General features: G+C 45.7%; 2 protein-coding genes across 3 annotated transcripts; both read right to left on the bottom strand.

The window, feature by feature from the left end:
- Positions 1 to 108: 108 nt before the first annotated feature.
- Positions 109 to 13,900, bottom strand: LOC102092924 (nucleolar RNA helicase 2-like). Of its 2 annotated transcripts, none has more exons than XM_065067971.1 (15): positions 13,667 to 13,900; positions 12,369 to 12,635; positions 11,006 to 11,081; positions 10,128 to 10,306; positions 8,568 to 8,685; positions 7,532 to 7,717; positions 6,855 to 7,000; positions 6,152 to 6,301; positions 5,503 to 5,664; positions 4,643 to 4,762; positions 3,840 to 3,913; positions 3,455 to 3,614; positions 3,018 to 3,152; positions 1,380 to 1,424; positions 109 to 663 (listed from the first exon to the last, which is right to left on the bottom strand). In XM_065067971.1, the coding sequence occupies exons 1-15, from the start codon at positions 13,769 to 13,771 to the stop codon at positions 445 to 447; spliced, it is 2,142 nt and encodes a 713-aa protein (XP_064924043.1). In that variant the 5' UTR covers positions 13,772 to 13,900; the 3' UTR covers positions 109 to 444. The 2 variants fall into 2 exon arrangements, with proteins under 2 accessions (XP_064924043.1, XP_064924044.1); XM_065067972.1 differs by lacking the exon at positions 13,667 to 13,900 and adding an exon at positions 13,009 to 13,217.
- Positions 13,901 to 15,119: 1,219 nt separating this feature from the next.
- STOX1 (storkhead box 1) lies at positions 15,120 to 18,200 on the bottom strand (the record flags this gene model as incomplete). The annotated part of the gene is given in 3 exon segments (XM_065068634.1): positions 15,120 to 15,385; positions 16,481 to 17,777; positions 17,780 to 18,200. Coding segments are annotated over 3 exon segments (1,758 nt in total), but the record flags the coding sequence as incomplete, so codon positions are not given.
- Between the last annotated feature and the right edge of the window lie 1,291 nt (positions 18,201 to 19,491).

Below are 19,491 nucleotides of genomic sequence, written 5' to 3'. Positions count from 1 at the left end.
CGCGGGATCCCGCTCGTCCACAGCGGCTAAGCATCGCTCCCAGAAGCCACTCTCTGCCGCTCGCCTCGGGCCAGCACCCGCGCTTTTAGAACCTTCCGACGCGGGGCGTGAACTCGTAAAATAGTATTTTATTTTTCTGGAAAATGTACAGGTTTGACCGGTGGTGAGGATCTATACAGTACACAGCGAGGCGACAGACATATTCTAGAACACAGATGTAGGTAGTGACAGCTGAAATTGCCAGAGGAGAAAGAAAGAAAAAAACAAAGTTCTCTTGTTCCTGCGTTTAAGTGAACAGGATCTTGATTACGACCAAAGTAGTACTGAGAAAAAAAATAATGTGAACGACGGATTTTTCAAGGTGGTACAAACACACAGGAACAGCCTATTTTAATGAATATATAAAATACTGCAGTCCCGTTCTTCCGCGCTGGCTTGTTGAAGTTAACGATCAAAGGCTCTGTCAAAGCTTCGCTTCTGGCCCCTGCCCCTGAATCTGTTTCTACCGCCGGAGCTCCCGCGCCGCCCGTTCCTGCAGCTTGAGAAGCTCCGGCCGCTTCCTCCCCCTCCTCCTCCTCCTCCTCCTCCTCTCTGCGACTCCGCTAACTCGGGTAACTCAGTCGCCACGCACAAACGCCACTGTTTCGAATCTTCCCATCTCGCCTGTTCAAACAGAAGTCAGACACAGCAAGTTAAATTCTAGGAATGCACATACAGGGTATTTCGTAATTACTAAGTTTGCTCAGTCAAAAAGGAAAAATCGTGAGCTAAATAGGGGATTCAAGCTTCTAACATAAGTGGTCAATACTGGTTTCAAAATTTTAAGCGTAAGCCGCAGCTGAGAAACCCACCTTAAGTGCTTTACAAAGCAGCATCTTCAGTCATCTCCTTCCCCACGTTTCATTAATTAAGACTAACACTATAATTACTGCTGATCACAAACAGAATTTGTTGTAGGGCTGAACGAATACCAGGGCACGAGGGTACTGAGACGAGCTCAGGGAGAAGCACCCGGAGGCTGGATGCCTGAGGAATTTTGGCCTGGGGACACCAATTCTGCCACGGGTCGGGGAATGGAAAAAGGGGTTGTATAGTGTAACAGCACTCATTGCCTACACCGATCAACCCAGCGGCGGTGAGAAGGGCTGGACGGTTCACACCCCCGCTCTTCTCAGACAGAAGTCTCCAGATACAGCTTTGGAGACAGGAATACTGTAGGAGAGGAACGCTGCATGCTTGTTCTGTTCAGCTGCTCCAAAGCCATCCCCTTTTGGGATGGAAAAGGCAGGATACGGGCCACGTCGTGTTTTCTGCCTCGCCCTCTCCAGCCAGTTTTATCTACGGGGCGCTGCAACCAGGCGTTGCAATGACGTACGTACCTCTATGTCCTTCCGGTCTGCCGCAGGGACATCGAAACACACTCCCTGGAGAGAGAGAATAACTGCAATGGGCACAAGGCTAGCAGCTGATGCAACTAAAAACAAACAAACACGTACAAATCTGTGTACTAAAACAGTTTCAAAGTGGTTTTTAAGAGACTTGAGATACTTGGAGATCTTTGAGCACTGAGAGAGTTGCATCAATGTTTCTCAGAACACCAATACTTGCTCTCACTCCCTTAACGTTTTCCTCAGGTACACACACTGTTCTTTCCTCCGCATAGCCAGCACTTCCAATCCACATTTTCCTGCTCTTTAACAATATGTTTATAACCTTTTGCATCCTAAACTGTTGTCTATTGGCTTCTGCATTACTCATTTGGCAAATTCTTTCAAATTAGACGTTTTAATCTATACTATAAAATATATATATCCAGTAAACTGAACATTTAGGTTCAGCCTAAAAATCTGAAGTTAAACTACTTGAATGATTCAGTACAATACACATAATTCATACATTGAAATGCTATTCTTTGTCCAAATGAGCAACCTGGATATTGAGAATTACAAATCTGATGTAGGGAACACCATCCATACACAGTGTTCTGCATATCAAGTACGGAACAATGCTGTGAACAGAGAGACAGAGGCGAGGACAATAAGAGCAAGCTCACCAATCAATGCAATACCAAATCTCCTGCACGAAGGACGCATTAAGAAGATTTCAGAGATGGAAATAATAAAAATAGTTCACTGACGTGAAGAAGTGAGCTTAAGTCACACAAAACCAGGGAATCACAAACTGGCCAGTTCCCTGTAACGCCAGTGAATGTGTCTGTGATGGAAACTGCAGCACGGATATGAACCATGAGTCTACGGCAATGTGGGTGCGTGAAAGCGCCAGAAGAACGGAACGGCAGAGAAGGGGTCAGAGAATGGCCTGCTGACCCAGCACACGGGCTGACAGCACGCAGATTCGGTCATCGAGATCACAGCATCTCCGTGCTGTTTGATTCAGCAGGGTATGCTGAGAAACAAGAAATACACCCAGAAAAAAAACAAAGATGAAGCAAATCAGTAATAATGCCCAGCAAGTGGCATAAGCAGGACCTTGTCCTCTGTCACAAATAGTCCTGGACAGACTATCTGATCACACGTTTTAACGTCTGTGAAAACGCAGAAGAGCGAGGGGAATCACTTCTGTTTCAAATAACCACCTCTCAGAGAGGCTGTTCCAACACTGACGTACCCAACCCAGAAAGTAACTTTCTCCTCTTTCCCTTTCAGGTTCCAGAAACAGGATGGACGCGAACTACCAGAACTGACTCTCCTATGAAATCCTGTTCTACGTTGTGTCGTTACGGCACAGTAACCACACAGTTCCTATTATGTGTTCTGCCGTCCCTATAGCCATGCTATATACCACATTGTGCTGTCTCCTTAGTACATGAGTGGAGCAGAGCCCTAAGCCCCCAAGACCCAAAAGAAGAGGCTGAGACCCACCCTTCCCCCAGAGTCACGTCCTTATCAGCAGTGCCTGGAACAGGGAGAAAAAGACCCCGTATCTCCTCTGGCAATTGCTGAGAAAAGGCTACAAGCAGACAGCTCCGCAGGAAAGACACACACAAAGCAGCTTACCATTTTTCCCTTGAGGAAACACATTCTGTTCACCTTCCTGTCGACATCGTCGCCCAACAGTTCTCGCAGCCTTCGCCAGGCGTAGCTCATATTGTTTATTTCTTCAGAGCAGTGCAGTATCATTGTAACAAACCCCTACAAGTAAGAAACTCCAGTCAGTCAGAGGAATAAGCTTCACACACGAGAAACCTCCTAATTTAGACTTTATACACTGAAGTTTTCAAGTGGGTACTGTTATCAGAGAGCAAGCATATTTGTAGCCAGTATATTTTTGCTTTGAACTAAATCAGTAGTTCCTAGTGACTTAAGTACAGTTCCCATATAAAAATCCCAGGGAGACAGATGATTCTCTATTTAAACATCGCAGAAGTGTGTTGCTTTTTATTTACATTTTTTAAAAAAAACTTTTAGACCCACGTTGAGCCACCCAGCCTTACCGCGTCTGAGTTCAGCAGGGAGCGCTGCTCAATGGAGGTGGCACCTGAAATGTGGGCCAGAGCTGCAGCCAGAGCATTCACTGGCCCCTTCTCCTGTACTAGTAACCGGGCAGATTCCTTGAAATACTCAATAGCAGTTTCAGGAACAGAATCCAGACACCTAAGTAATTAAAGCAAAAGAAACAAACATTCTCTATTAGTATTTACTGGGCTCTGTAACAGAACAAAAGCAGGTACACACACTGTTCTTTCCTCCGCATAGCCAGCACTTCCAATCCACACTGCAAGGCTTTAGTAGCGATTGGTTCTGAGAGATGGCATCAAGTAATCCAAACATCCCCTCTGAACCAGGGAGATACACCAGGGCCTGAGCCACCCAACGCACCTGATGGCGTCCTTGCTGGAAGCCTTTATGATATCTGTTGCGGTAGGAACGCCAACACGCTTGAACGTAATGCCCTGGAAAGTAAAAAGCACAATACAGATGAAAGTTGCATACCATAAGTAATTCAGTTCTATTGTTTCAGTTAAATCTATCACTTTTCTTCTTCTTTTCACCTTTTAACTCCCAAGTTTTGCTGGTGAAAATGACAAGGTCAAGCTTACAGGGAAACGGGTAACACTTAAAAGCCTTTATGTACCAGGTCAGTTTAAATGATCCAGTGACCTCAAACTGAAACAGAGACCATTTTGGTGGATTCCAACAGCAAAAAGGGCCTACAAATTCTAAATTATTCATTTTACTCCGATTTACTTGGATTTAAGTACGAGTTACATTATGTAAGTCTGAGTTTTATGTGCCAAGACTAAACCATCTCACCCCAACTGAATATTTAGTTGGCGAGAGAAATACTATATGGAGCAGTGCACAAAGTGCAAAATGGAAGTAACAGTTCTCAGTAAAGCAAACCACTGATAACAAGCCATGGTGAACACTGAACTGAAATCCTGCGGGCTTTTTCTCATTTGCACAGGTCCAGTCTTACTGGAATTGGCTGAGAAAAGCGTGAGCACCAGAATCCGCAGCACCGTCTCTGCTCCGCGGTAACTGACAGCGGACTCGAGCTCTGCAGGTAGCCTAAGCTCACGTGGGGCGTTACATGCTACATTCTGTCACTGAACTGTTGAACTAAACACGAGCACGACATGCTGCCCCGAGGCATTACGTCAGAAGAAGCTGCACTTTACCGCTTTCTGTTCCACATATCTTAACTGATGTTCCTCCTTTCGCTGGTAGAAACAGATGCAGATCCCAGTCCGTCCAGCTCGACCTGTGCGTCCAGAACGATGGATATAGGACTCCACATCCTTCAATATAAATACTCTTATAACTTATCTAATTTATTGTAATTTAATCAATTCATTGCATTCAGATAACTTAGTAGAAGCTATTACAGTTAAGCCTGAATAACGCACAATATATGCATCAGAGAATTAAGTTAAAAACAGTTTCACTAAAATCAAACAAATGAGCTTTTCCATAACCCTCTAAAAATCCCTGTTTGAAAGCCAGAACCATGAGCACAGATCAGCTAAGTCTCGTTCTGGCACCATTTTGAGCACGCGTACCCCCTACACCCTCCTGCATAACAACTTGAGCACGATTACTGACATGGTATAACGGCAAATTCACTGAAAAATGATCTTGCTTCTTTTAAACCCTCTTAACTTCAGCCCATGTCACTGTTGGGGTCCATCCTCACCTACGCCCCTGCTTAGCGAACTGTTCCTGCGAGACAAACAGCCGCTCCTCACTTTCCGCTGCTCCCAGACCCGCAATCACCATGCAAGGCCTTGAAGGGAGAGGCTTTAAGCAGCCCTGAATGGGGGTGTTTTAAGGACCCCATCTTTAAACGTACCAGGGGCCGATGCACTCTGAAAAGAATCCTCTAAGGAACTACTTCTGTGTATCAGGACCCTCCTTACCCTTAAATGCAATGCTGATGTACCCAGTGTGGTGAACACCATCCCCTAAAGCCTTTACTGCTTGAAAACAAACCTATAAATTACGACAAGACACCCAACCAAGACACCCAGTCATCACCTACCTTTGGTGGTGAACTCTGTACAACCAGGTCAACCTCAGGGATGTCTAAACCACGGGCAGCCACGTTGGTTGCCACCAGAACTTTGAATGCACCGTTTCTGAAACCTTTCAGTGTGATTTCTCTCTGCTTCTGAGGAATGTCACCGTGCAATGACTGGCAATCCTGAAAAACACTATTGGTATAGGACCGCACCAAAATCAAAGACAGTGCTCCACTACTACACTAATTAATGTCAGCATCACAGCTCAGTAACTGCTACTCCAGTACCACAACCTCTTATCCTACTTGTTCTCTAAGTCTGCCTCCGTTTTTTAATCCAAGACAGTCCTCTCTACAGAAAAAAAATTCACAACTGTTTCATTTGATGTCAATAACTCTTCTTTTAATAAAAAATCCCTTGTAGCTCAGTATCTGTTAGTGCAGCCTAGTCCTGAAGACCATAATGCTGTAAACTTTCAACCAGTTTGAGTCTTTCTTAAGGTCCTTTTTGGCAGTTTTTGAAGCTATCTGACCACCCACAAAAGCCGGTCCTAACCGCTTTCAAAGTCTCTCTTTAAAACTCACTCAGCATAGGTCTGGTATCAAACACAGGGCTGATACACCTCGGACAGGTTCTGCTGCTGAACACAGCTGCGATACCGACATATACCTGCTTGATTGAAGCATTCAGAGCCAGTTCATTTGCCTCCTTTTTGGTCTCACAAAAGACGATGGTCCTCCCGTAGCTGCCACTGTAGACCTGAATGACGTCTCCGATCACTGCGGCTCTCTGAGACCAGTGACACTCTATTGCCAAATGCTATGGAAAGTAATTCCGGTGGTTAGCACACATAAAAACACAATGTTCTTCTTTTTAGTACATTTGAAACTGTAAAATCCAGAAATACTAAAGAGTTATACAGCTTCCTGATAGGCAAGATACACTAGCTCACGTTCCAGAACGTGCAAAAGCCATGTGGCTCTTGTATCCACCACAATTAGTCTAACATTAAACAGAATAGTCACAGTAAGAGGAAAACCAAGATGACAGTCTACAAATCGCTTTTTAAAGCAAGTTAAAAAAACCCAGGAGACATTATATCATTTCTCTGGATAAATTCAGATACCCTTTTCCTCTGAAAACCAACAAAACCAACTGATAACTGAATCCTCACTCTACTCGAGATGCCTATGGATGCTGTGAGGAGACAGAGAGAGTTTGACTGGCTGTAGAGCGCCTTATGCTTAAACAATAATTCTCAGACCTACTTTCGACATCATTCTGCTAATGTACGTTAGGATGGGATGACCGTTTGTAGCATAAAGGAGAGGGGAAGAGGCCTGGAAACGTCCCACACGAGACAGATACTCACTTCCACTGTCGTGGCAGCCTTTTGAGTCTTTTTCCCAATCAGGTCGACCTGCTCGTATTTGGACTTCATGTATTTCTTCGCCACGTCATACACCCAGTGCGGGCAAGTTGCGGAAAACAGCAGCGTCTGGGGGTTGTCTTCAGAATCTTAAAACACAACAACGTTTCGCAAACTTCACGTTTCATCTCACAGATGCATACACGTTGATTACGTGAGTTATTAAAAGTATGGGGTCAAATATCAGTATTTAAAATAAATAAGGCAATTCCGCTTTTTCAATTGAGGCATGATCAACATCTGGGAAAAAATACTCTGGAAAGTCCAAATATTTTCAAGATTAGGCAAAAAGTTACTGTGACCAAAAATCCAGTCTATTTCCAAGTGGGGAAAATGGTAAAAGGTTTCTAACTCCTTTTAACTGGAAGAAGTCCAAGTACAACTTATGGATGGGTGTCAAAGTTATTTACAGATCCCTAAGTAAGGGATTTTAACCTTTGCAAAGGTCCTGTGAACAAGTCCTACTTTCACACCTCCTCATGTACTGCGTTCACATTTCCTACAACATTCAGTCATTTCTAAACAGAGACACCTTGCTACTCGCAGAAAAATAGACCTGAATTTTAGCAGACTAAATTATTACTAATATTTCCTACTGTTTGTTTAAATATTGAGATTACCCTTCTTGTATGCAACTCGTAAAATGTCTTCCACTTGCTCAGCAAATCCCATGTCCAGCATCTGGTCAACTTCATCAAGTACCACATGTTTCACCTTGCTCAGGTCCAGCTTGCCGTTCTGAAGATGGTCTTTGATTCGACCAGGTGTCCCAACCAAGATGTCAATGCCGCTTCTCATGAGATCAACTGATAACAGGGAAGAGCAGCAGAGGCGTTAGCAGTGACCTAGGGAGCATTCTATACATTAGAAACACATCACAGCTGAGTAATAATGTAACATCAGCTTCTCAAACCATCCGTTAGTGCTCTTCTCACAAATGTGAGAAGAAATGATGAACAGCAAGAGAAAACATGGGAAAAACAAAACCAAACAAAAACCAAAGCGGGAAGGTAGAAGTTCCACCGCTCCTCCTGCAGAACAGATTCCCCATCTCCCTTCCCTCTCCCCATGATTTAAATAAAGTGGCAAACAAAGAGCTTCTTTTAACACACGCTGGAAGTAGCTAGCTCTGCCCAAATTGTCTGCCTGAATCGGAAACTGACTGAAATCACCTCCTTTCTGAAGTTCTGCAGGAAAAAGAATTCATCCCTAATGTCTCAAGACACATTCCAATGGAAGAGCGTGTTCCCATTCCTGCTCTCATTTACCTAGTTTACAACCAGCAAGAATTATGCGGTTAGAATAAAGACATTATTCTCCACTTTACTGATTTTCTAGCTATCACATATCACACAAAAAAACCCCACTCACAGCTCTAAGACTAAACATCTTTTATAGAAACATCAAAGTTTACAAGAACCTAAACACTCTGTATACACACAATATATCCTCTTTAATGACTATGAGTAGATGAGGAACACCAAGAACATAATTGAGCACAATTAATTGAACACAATTATTTCTCACAATAAGATTTATCTGGAGCTGCTGAATTCCCCATGAATACTCTCCAGTACTCGAGTTAAAAGTGTGTGTTTGGAAGGACCCAGCTGCATTTCTCAAACATGTCACTCAATCGACATTTGTGTCACTTACTCTGTCCGTTATATGGCGTTCCCCCATAGAAACAAGCTACCGTCAGCTTTCTAGTGATGTCCTTGAAGTCTTTGGCAACCTGGTTCGCCAGCTCTCTCGTTGGACAGAGAACTAGTACCTAGACAGAGCAAAGACAGATTTCTCTCATGGCTTCTGCCAAGAAACCACTAGTCTTCTAATCATCCGTTTAGGTCTGACCTCGTGTGTAATTTAAAAAAAAGGGGGGGGGGGGGCGCGGTTAAATAGTTATCTAAACAAAAATTAAAGAAACGTACTGCTTAAGTCTCTTGTAACACCATTAATCTCCTTCGGCACACAGCCACTAAGGACAGGCTACCTTCTTTTTAAAAGAGATGGGCAGGAGGTACTTAAATCTTATTTAACTTCAGCTCTTGAACAGACCAGCTACAGGTCTCCTACACACACATGCACTGTTTGAGCGCAAGACTAAAGGATTTTGGTAATAAAAGGTTTTTACACATGCTCGGTAATGCTTCAGTCCCACAAGAAGGTGTGAGAAAGGGCAATCAACTGTCTCAGCTCCCCTGGGACTCAGGGAAACGAGTTCAGTCTGCAAAGTTCAGCAGGGTTCTGGAGCCTGTGCTGATATCCTCGCAGAAACAACCAAGAGACCGTCCTCTCTTCCGATACGCAGGCTTTGCACAGGTGAGGGATGAGCTACTGGCCAGGAGTTCAACTAAGGAACTCCAGATCCTCACCCTGTGACTCCTTCCAACATTGAAACACGTTACAAGAAGTAGTGTACTGTGGTAGAGCAAGGCCTGCAAGACTTTATTTTAAGACTTGTGACTCCTTCAAAGAAAGCTTTCCCTTCTCTGCAAGACTGTGCCCAGTCCAGAGCCAGCATTCTCTGTCTGACGGCCAACGAGACGGGCAGATGCAAATAAAACAGCCAGTACTAGTTTTGGAATGAGCTTCAGGCGACAAGCTGAAATAAAGTGATAAAAAAATAATAATTCCACTATTAATGGGGATATGAGGATACAAGAAGCTTTGGCCTATCTAGTTTTGGACAGCATCACAAGAATGTGGTGAAAACAAACACAGACTGCTCATAACAAATCTGCATCCTCTGGATCAGAAGCTTCAATATCTGATGGTTGTCCTTGTGAAAACGAAGTCTGTTTTTAAGACCTCCCACTTTTTACATGTTTAAACAAATGTGTTTAAGTAGCTTTTATCGATCAAGAGAAGTCACTAATCTGTTACTAATTTGGGAGAAAAACAAGCATCCAGTAACCACTAGACCTCAACAGGTAAAGTTAAATAGGAACACGATGAACACTTGTAGTTTCAGTCTCCCCGTATGCAGAAAAAGGAACTGACAAGCGGATAGAACTGTTGCGCTCTTTACTGTTCATCAGAGCTATGAGGCAGCGCAGGACGCAGACAAAGCCCAGGAGCAGAGCTTTCAAACAATCTTTAGTGGGGCTTACTTTATTCCTGCGCAAACCTGAAGAACTTTTCCACCAGGTTGAAAATCTGAATCACTCAGCTGTACGACAAAGCAAAACTGGCGCTCTGACTAAGCACAGTTACCTTTGGTGCACGGCCTCTTCTTCTTTCCTGTGTGTCTCCCTGAAGCTTTTCAATTAAGGGAATAGCAAAAGAGAATGTCTTCCCCGTTCCAGTTCGAGCCTGAGCAATGACATCTTTGCCAGCATACACTGGGTCGAAGGTCTTCACTTGCACGGGAAACAGGTACGTGACTCCTCGAGCTGTGACAATTCAACAGACTTCCTTAATTTGATCGTTTTACAAGTGTTCTTGCATACTCTTCAGAGAAAGTTATCCCAAGCAAAAGCCCCATCCACTCTGAAGTCACTCGGGGTTATATCACCATCTCCTCGGATTTATTTAATCTCAGAGGTCGTCTCTAAAGCCGCCCTCAGACTGCCCGTTTTGTTCTCCCACTTCACACCACCGGACGCAGTGCTGGCTGGGACAGATAACGCCACTGTTAAGTACCGTGGCTTTATTTATGTGATACTCCCCACATATCTATGAAAATCTCTTGCTTTCACATAAAACACTACATCAAAAACACTTATATTGTTCTCTTAATTCATACTAAGTCACACACATACTAACATCAAACACACTAAATGTAACTGGTTTTCTTTTACTCATGCTGAAAAAACCTTTGATTGAAAAATTCTCACGCCTTTTCTTTTGAGCTTATGTCATTTAAAATTCTACTTGTAAAGGCTGAAGTGGGCAATACTGCAAACAGAAAAGTCTGTGTTCAAAGCTTTATCCAGAGGCGGCAGTCAATATATGCTTTCTCTATAGCACCTGTGCTTGCACAGCCACACGCAGAGCGCATCTCAAAGCTCACTGGTTGAATCCGTCAAGGATAAAAAACACACAACAGAGATAATTTAATTTCTGTGGTCATAGCATGTTAAGAAATTTACCTTGAAGAAGCTGAACAGTCCCTTTGGAAATAGGAAAATTGGACAAAGCACCCTCTTTCTGTTCTTCAGTCATCTCCTGACAGGTAAACAACAAATTAGATGATATTCCGTGGGAATATATATGACCAGCAGAAAATTCAAGGTAATGGCACAGGCACTAGTGTCATTCCCAAGGGTCAAACTTCCAGTGACAGCACCGCAGCAGCAGCTAAAGAGCCTTCTTTGTTTTACTATAGCCACTATCGTATTTCAAAGTTCGACAAAAGTGATCTGTAATTTAAGACTGTTTCACATTTAATGGCATAACCCTAGAAATGCAAAACACCTAAATGAGAACTCTGAAAACTCTTAATTAAATTTTGACATCCTCTTTTAAATAATTACCAATAGCCTAACAGGTCACGTTGTAATATGCAAGAATCAGGATGATATCTACCCCGTTTCCTGCTTCCCAACTAACACAGCACAGTGATTTACAGCTACAGAAACTGATTCCCAAAAGAGTAACATTATGAAGTAGAGCATCCAATGCTCCTGCTCAGCAAGGCATCACTTCCACATGTTATAACAGCACAGCAGTTAAAACACTAAGGGCGAGGAAAGAACGCAAACCTAGACTCCAGGGGAAGCCTGGGTGCTTTGCAAAGCGTCAGCTGCAATAAGGAACAAAACCGAGCAACAGTAGAACACGCAGGTATAAAGACTTTTCAGAACAAATCCTAAATAGAACAAGATATGTTTCCCTTCAAAAAAAATGTTCATGTCAAGCAATAATAAAGGAACCTAAATAAAACAGAATAGTCAGAAAAAATAAAAACATTCTTACCAAAAGACTGAAAACTACTTACAGAACTGTTACAACATGGTATTATATTAAGGACCATCTTATTGCATTAATTACTACCTAATGATACATAAAAACATACTAATACGTAACTTTTCTTTTTCCACTAGCTAAAAACAAATAATTCTTATTTCACTAGAGAAGTAGTCAATAATACCAAAAAGAAGTCAATTGCACTATATTTGTGGCAATCACGATCACATCTAACGATGCTGAATCATATTAAAGCACCATCTCCCTGCAGCTTGTCCGTCTGCCAGCAGCTCCCACGGAGCCGGGCTGCTGAAGTGCGGAAACCACGGTGCGCTCATCCACAGCTTCAGGACTTTCCAAATCTGAAATTTTTGCAAACAATCAAGGGAAGGGGCACTTCGAGTACGTTTAAACCCTGGAAATTTCCAGCAGCCTTTCCACTGATTGGGAGGAAAAAAAAGGAAAAATAACCTGCTCTAAACATAACTTTGTTGCAATACAGGAGTTGAAAGCTAAGCACATCACTAACCCAACCATTAGTATTACCTGCTCTGGCTCGCTGTCACCATCACCACTTGACGTTTCACTAGAATTACTGTGCTGTTTTTTGTGAGTGGATTTCATGTTTAAGGAAGATAATCTTGTGTTCTCTGGGCTTTCTTCTCTTACATGACCATTCTGTTTTACTCCACTCTTGGATTTCTTGAGTTTTGGGGGAACAACGTCCTCCTCCGACTGCTCACTTTCATCCGTCTCAGCCTTTCTCCTCCGAGACTTGTCATGCCGTTTAGATTTCTTCTCTTTTTTCTCCTTCTGGTAAGGCACAGAGCAACACAGCCGATAAATGAAAACACATGCACGTCATCCAAGTGACACAAAACAGAGAAGATGTTGCAAAACATAGAATGATAGAATGGGCCTGGCCTGGCCTGGCCTGGGGTGTCTCAGGGATGGTTCATCCCCACCGCTCTGGGAACCTGCCCAGGCTCTCACCACCCACAGGGGAAAAGAAAAAACTCTTCCTCATGTCTGGTCTGACTCTCCCTCCTTTAGTTTAAAACCATCGCCCCTTGTCCTGCCAAAGTCTGTCCCCATCTCTCTTACAGGCCACTTCAAAATACAGAAAGGCTGCACTAAGGTGTCCCCGGAGCTTCTGTTCTCCAGCTGAACCCCCCAGCTCTCTCACCTGTCCCCAGCAGAGCTGTTCCAGCCTCGGGTCATTCCCGGGCTCCTCTGGCCCCTCTCCAGCAGCTCCACGTGTGTCCCGTGGGCTCCGGAGCTGGAGCAGCACTGCAGGGGGCCTCACCAGAGCAGCGGGGCAGAACCACCTCCCTGGACCAGCTGCTCACGCGTCCGGTGATGCTGCCCCGTTCAAAACCCGTGCTTCGGATGCCAACAGCGGAAGGGGCAGAAACCCGGCCGAGCCCTCCCCGCCGCGGCGCAGATGCCGCCGGGAGGCGTTTCCCGACCACGAGTCGCCCGGGCCTTCGTTTTCGGGACGCTTCCTCCCTCCAGCGCGCACCGAGAGCGCTCCCGGGGCCGCTAAGCGGCGTGGGGGCGCCCCAGCCCCCGCCCGCCGCGGCGGGTCCGCCCGAACACGAGGCGGAGGCGAGGCCCGGGCGCCACAGGCCGCGCCGCCGCCCTCCCGGGAGGCCCCGCCGCGCACGTGGCCGGCCCGGCACCGCCCCGTGGCCGCAGCCCCGGCCCGGCACACGCCACCGGCGGCGCCACGCGAGGCGAGACCCGCCGGACACGGACACGGCCCCGGCGCGCAGGCGGCACGGGGCGGCCAGGCCGCACCCGGCCGCGGGAGGCCCCGGAGTTCTCCTCCCGGGCCCGGTTACCTTGCGCCGCCGCCGGCTGCTCTCCAGGGCGGACTCGCTCTCCATGGGGCACTCGGGATCCGACTCGGCCCCGCTGCTGGCGCTGAACCGGGTGGCTTCGGGCATCGCCGCTCGCCGCTCCGCGCCACGCCGCTGCCGGTCACCGTGTGACAGACACAGAGCCCGCCCACTGCCCCGCGCCGCGGGGCGGGAACACAGCCCTCAATCACCGCCCGGTAGCCAGTAGCCTGCCCGGTCACGGTGTGACAGACACCGATCCCGCCCACTGCCCGCACGCACCCCTCAAGCACCGCCCGACAGCCAATAGGCTGCCGACTCTGCCGCCAGACTACAACGCCCAGCATGCCCCGCGGCTCCTCCCGGACGCCAGGTCCCAGCGTGCACCGCGGAGCGCGTGGCGGGCCCTGCGCCTCGGCCGTGAGGCGTCCGCCGTGGCCGGGGGGGGGCCCAGGGGCTCCGGGCCGGCGGGGAGGCCGCGACTCGCTCCCCGTCCACCGGCCGGCTCTTGTGCCGCACCCCGCGGCGTGCGTGAGCCCCTGCGAAGGGTGGTTAAGGCTGCTGGAAAGCTGCGGGCGGCGCGAGGGGAGAGAGCGAGAGAAAGCTGAGGGGAAGGCCGCGGTACCGGCGTGACTGGCACCGGCCCTGGGCTGCGGCGGACGGGCGGGAGCGCTGCAGGGCTCCGCACAGCCCCGCCAGCACAAATGCAGTTTCTACCGCTTCTTCACCACTCTCCCTTAAAAAGAAAAATGCCCAGCAGCTTTAAAACTACAGCTTCAGCCATCTGTCTCCATAACCGCTGGAGACACGTTTCCGATAGTGAAAGAGCCTGCCTTAGACAATAACAGTGTGACCAAGTGCCTCTGTAGGATTTAAAAGCGCCACAAGCTGGCCTCACGAATCAGACATAGTCCACTTTTAGCTACAGGAAGAAATCAGGATTAATTAGCCAAAACCGCTCTTCTGAACTAAAAGCTGCGAAGTGCTCCTGATGGCTGCCGGATTGTTGTTTCCCGAAGAGAAGGAAAGGGCTGGCCCTGAGCCGGTGGGTTTCTCCCAAAGCAATGCCCCGGCCTTACCTGATTGCATTTGCAAAGGCTAAGTCCTGATTGCCAGCTATAAGCACTCCAAGTAGATTCAGGAGGACAGCGGAGACGTCAGGACACAGGAGAGAACCTCAGGATTCAGGGGATTTTTGTAGCGACAAGGCGCGTGCCAATCCAGTTCATTTGCTTTCTTTTCTGACGGGAGATGGAGCATTAAAGCTATTTCTGTGGCACGAGTTGCAAACACTTTCAGGAATGATAACATGAAACAGTCCTGTCCAACCTATAGCGTTCCCATTAAAAAAGACACATACCCTTTCCAGGTTAATGGTGTGATCTGAATGAAGTGTATCGGTTCTATTTATTATCACAGGGATGGGAAAACTAATTAAAGAAATATACATCAGCTCTCCAAATACTGTGGTCAAAGGTTTTTAGCTAACAGCTTGGATTTAGAGACAGCCTCACATGTGGAGTGATCGTATTTACAGTATGTTTACATTGTTACAAATGGAAAGTTTACAAAGTTCATGTAAAAAGTAATCAAATATTCATGACCAGAGTTAGCTGAAGCTAAGAATTTTGTTGTGATTGTCCTTCCACTTTGTCCTCCTCTTTGCATTAGTATTTATGCTTTCAGAATTTGGCAGGATGCTTCATTTTCTTTTCAGTCCACCTAAAATAACCGTTATTAGACGTCAGACTTCACATTCTAAAAAAAAACGGAGTTGGCTTAAGTTCTGGTACCACAGATGGCACCAATAACAACCAGTCAAAACGACCCTTTGAAATACATTTTCCTAAAGAGCATGCAACAGATTTCAAGTGTTTGTGTCCAAGTAATACGCTAGAAGAGTACTTGAAAGAGTATACAGCCAAAAGCTGCTGAAGGGGGAAGCAGGGGTACAATCAGCAGTATTTCCTTAAAAATTGTAGTATGTGATTTGTCGTTCATATATTAGCTTCCCAAGGTGCCAATACGTACCTAAAGAGAACTCAAGATGGTTTAATGACACTTAAATACCAGTCACTTAAGATCTTAAGAATGTGATGCTATTAAAAAAATCTATATGATTTTTTTTCCCCTCACAGCATTTTAACTTATGTTCTTGCCAATTTAGTAAACAGTTTTGTAGGTCTGCTCCACGTGCAACTGTGTTAAAAATTGTTTCACACCAATATGTTTTCCATTAGGGGACTTTTTCAAGTATAGCTGCAGGGAAAACGTACCCTATGAAAAGAAGCAGACGCTTCTAGGACAAGCGATGTACACATTTCTCTGGTCTATTGTGAGCAAGTCAGATGGTATTTTGTACTTCAGATTTTTATTGAACACCTCTATAAAGCACTTTTCGTTCTTTGTCTAAAACTGGGGAAACTACAGCAGTATCTATAATGTCTTATGGCGAGATCAATGCAAGCTGAACCTGCCTGCTAACAGGAGTTTACCCATCACTGTGTTTCCCAACATTTCTGCATCTGGCCATCTCCAGCTGCTAGGCTGAGCTCATCCTACTTTCTTGCCTCGTGACAACAAATGCAAAATGTAACAGCAGCAGTTGTATAGCGGATTTAGGGGGAATATTCACATAAAAAGACATGGTAGAACTATACAGTTTGACTGTTTATGGAACATAATACTGAAGTTTTTAAAGGTAATAGGAATTCTGGTTTTGAGGAGGGGGGTTATAGTTTACAGTAACATTTCTGCCTAAATCTGATTGTTAATTTGAAGACAAAACATTTAACATAGTTACATGTGTTTTCTTACCTGGGGGAGTCAATTCCACTGTCTCCCGCGATGCTGTGGTTTTCTGTCCCTTCCGAGCGCTTCTGTCCTGGTATCACAGTGCATGCATTCTTCAAAACCGGATCTTTTTCCCCCACAGGCTCTCTCGTTTCCCTGGTCAGTGAGCCCAAAGCACAGCGCGCCACTGCTTCCCCCACCTCGCGGGTGAGGTTCTGCGGAACGTCAGCATCTGAGTCAGCCTCATCAGCGCGGCAGAAGTCTTCTACAGCACGTTCAGTAAGGCCAGTTCCTTCTTCCTCTCTGTGACTTATCAGAGGAACCTGACCGCACAAACAGCTTTCTTCTGTGAAATCTGATTTTGCTTGTTCTTCGAAGCCATCTATTGATTCTGCAAAACTAGCACTTTCCTTATATTCATGCTCTACAGAGTCATGTTTACTTACAGTTGTGCTGTACTGTGCAGCATAAGTATTAAACCTGTAGTTTTTTAGAGATGTAGCTGTCTCCAGCTTTTGCACAGCTTTACTCCAGCCTCTTGTATCTGAAAAAGCATGGTCACGTAGCAGGTGATATTGTTAATTGCCTTCAAAGTTATCATCCAGATGTAGTGAGCTACAGGTGTCACCATCATGTGCTTTCTGGTGCAGAAGATAGCAGTTATCAGTAAATCCTTCACTTTCTGGCTTCATTGATCCCAGATGGCTGGCACAGTCATGTTTAAATATTAGTTCACTATTTTTGTCGATCTTTTGTCCGCATTTCACACCACTTTTTAAAATCAGGTTAACGTTGCCTGTAGCGTTTGAAAGACGGACATTTTGAAATTCATTTGCTGTTTGATCTAGTAACTCACACACGGTGTCAGCTTTGCACCTGCAATCCTCATCTTTCAGATGTAATGGACATTTTGCGTCTTCTTCAGACACACCATTATCTTCAGTGTGGGAGCGAGGGGATTTTTTAATATCCCCAGGAATTGTTTTGGCTGTTCTTCTGTAGATGTTTTCTTCAGCAATATTACTCTCCAGAAATAATTTGCTTTTATTATCTATTTGCAAAGTATTGCCTTGTGGATAACTAACGTTTTCACTTACACTGTCTTTCTCTGGTTGGAGGGAAGACCTCTCAGCACGGAGTAGTTCGTGTTGCTTTGCTTTGTCAGCCTGTGTTTCAGTAGCCAGCTGTTCAGTTTTGTAGTCAAAGGTTTTTGAGGGGTCCAAGGACCGTGGCCTTTGTAAAGCCCCTTCTTGCTTTTGCATCCTGGACTTCAGCTGACTGTTAATACCAACTTTGTACCCTTTTGCATGAAAGTTCTTCATGACAGACCCTGGAAAGGGTTCTCAATTTGTTTTTTGTGTATGACCTGGGATTCCACTGCTACACCCAATGGCTGTTGGTTTCTGATAGTCAGTAAAAGGTTCTCTTCCAGTTTCTTGTTTTGGGATGTGAGCTCATGAATGTGAGATTTCCTGTTGCTTCTGCTAATCTTGTCTGTCTTTGATTTGGTTTCCTTGGTGTGTTTTGCTGGTTTACTTTGTGTCTTTTGAATACAATCCTTTGGAAGGTGGTTTTGCCTGACTATTGACATCTCAGCCAAGGTACTCTTACTGACACATTTTTTCTGCTCCTCAAACTTCTGCATTAATATTGTGTGTTTAAGCAAAACAGGTGCATAAGTATAGATAGATATTCCAGATAATAAGTGCTGATATATAAGCGTAAACAGATAGTCTGTGTAAGTTTAAGCAGATATATACATGTGAGTATGTACGCAAGTGTGTAGATGTCTAAGTAGATATATATTACAGGCAGAAAGAGACCTGGGGGTACTAATTGGCAGGAAGCTCAACATGAGCCAGCAGTGTGCCCAGGTGGCCAAGAAGGCCAATGGTATCCTGTCCTGTATCAAAAACAGCGTGGTCAGCAGGACAAGGGCAGCGATCCTTCCCCTGTACTCTGCATTGGTGAGGCCACACCTGGAGTATTGTGTTCAGTTCTGGGCCCCTCAGTTCAGGAAAGACATTGAAGTGCTGGAGCGGGTCCAGAGAAGAGCAACACGACTGGTGAAGGGACTTGAACACAAGCCCTATGGGGAGAGGCTGAGGGAGCTGGGCTTGTTTAGTCTAGAGAAGAGGAGGCTTAGAGGTGACCTCATCACTCTCTAGAACTACCTGAAGGGCAGTTCTAGCCAGGTGGGGATTGGTCTCTTCTCCCAGACAGTCAGCAATAGGACAAGGGGGCATGGGCTTCAACTCTGCCAGGGGAAACTGAGGCTGGATGTTAGAAAGCAATTCTTTGCAGAGAGAGTGGTCAGGCATTGGAATGGCTGCCCAGGGAGGTGCTGGACTCACCGGCCCTGGAGGTTTTTAAACTGAGATTGGACATGGCACTTAGTGCCATGATCTAGTAAACGGACTGGAGTTGGACCAAGGGTTGGACTCGATGATCTCTGAGGTCTTTTCCAACCCAGGGACGTGCCTGTTGGGAGCTGAGATTCTGAGCTCTGACAGCAGCAGCATCTCCAGTACCGACTGGTCTCCACAGTGCGTTTGTTCCCCTGTGCAGACAGGACACAGTGAAATCTGTGCTGTGCGAAGCTCCCTCTATCTGGTGTTTTTCTTGGTTGTAATTAAATATATTTTATGTACTAACAAATGTGTGGTGGTTAGTAGCAGGAAATTGAATTTCACTGTTCTAAAGCGAAACTTTTTTCTGTGCTTACAGCTCACCCATATGGATGCGCAGCAAATGCATCCTAATAACATTACATATACACAATACAGGTGCCTCCTAGGAAAATTCTGTGCGAGGAAAGTTCCCAGGAGATTAAGTAATAAAAAGAACATGGCTTGATTCAGCTGAGAAGGGAAGTCTGCATGGCTGTGTACTGGATCTGTAGGTAACGTAAACCAAAGCTGCTTCTGTGCTCACCATAACCCACCCAAGCACTGCCCCATGTCCTGAGAACTTCGTGTCCGTCTGTCCAGCCCTCCAGGGATGGTGACTCCAGTACTGCTCTGGGCAGCCTGTTC

The sequence above is a fragment of the Columba livia genome, chromosome 6 (genome assembly GCF_036013475.1).
Source record: "Columba livia isolate bColLiv1 breed racing homer chromosome 6, bColLiv1.pat.W.v2, whole genome shotgun sequence".
NCBI classification, from domain to species: Eukaryota; Metazoa; Chordata; class Aves; order Columbiformes; family Columbidae; genus Columba; species Columba livia.
This window is presented reverse-complemented; position numbering and strand designations above follow the sequence as displayed.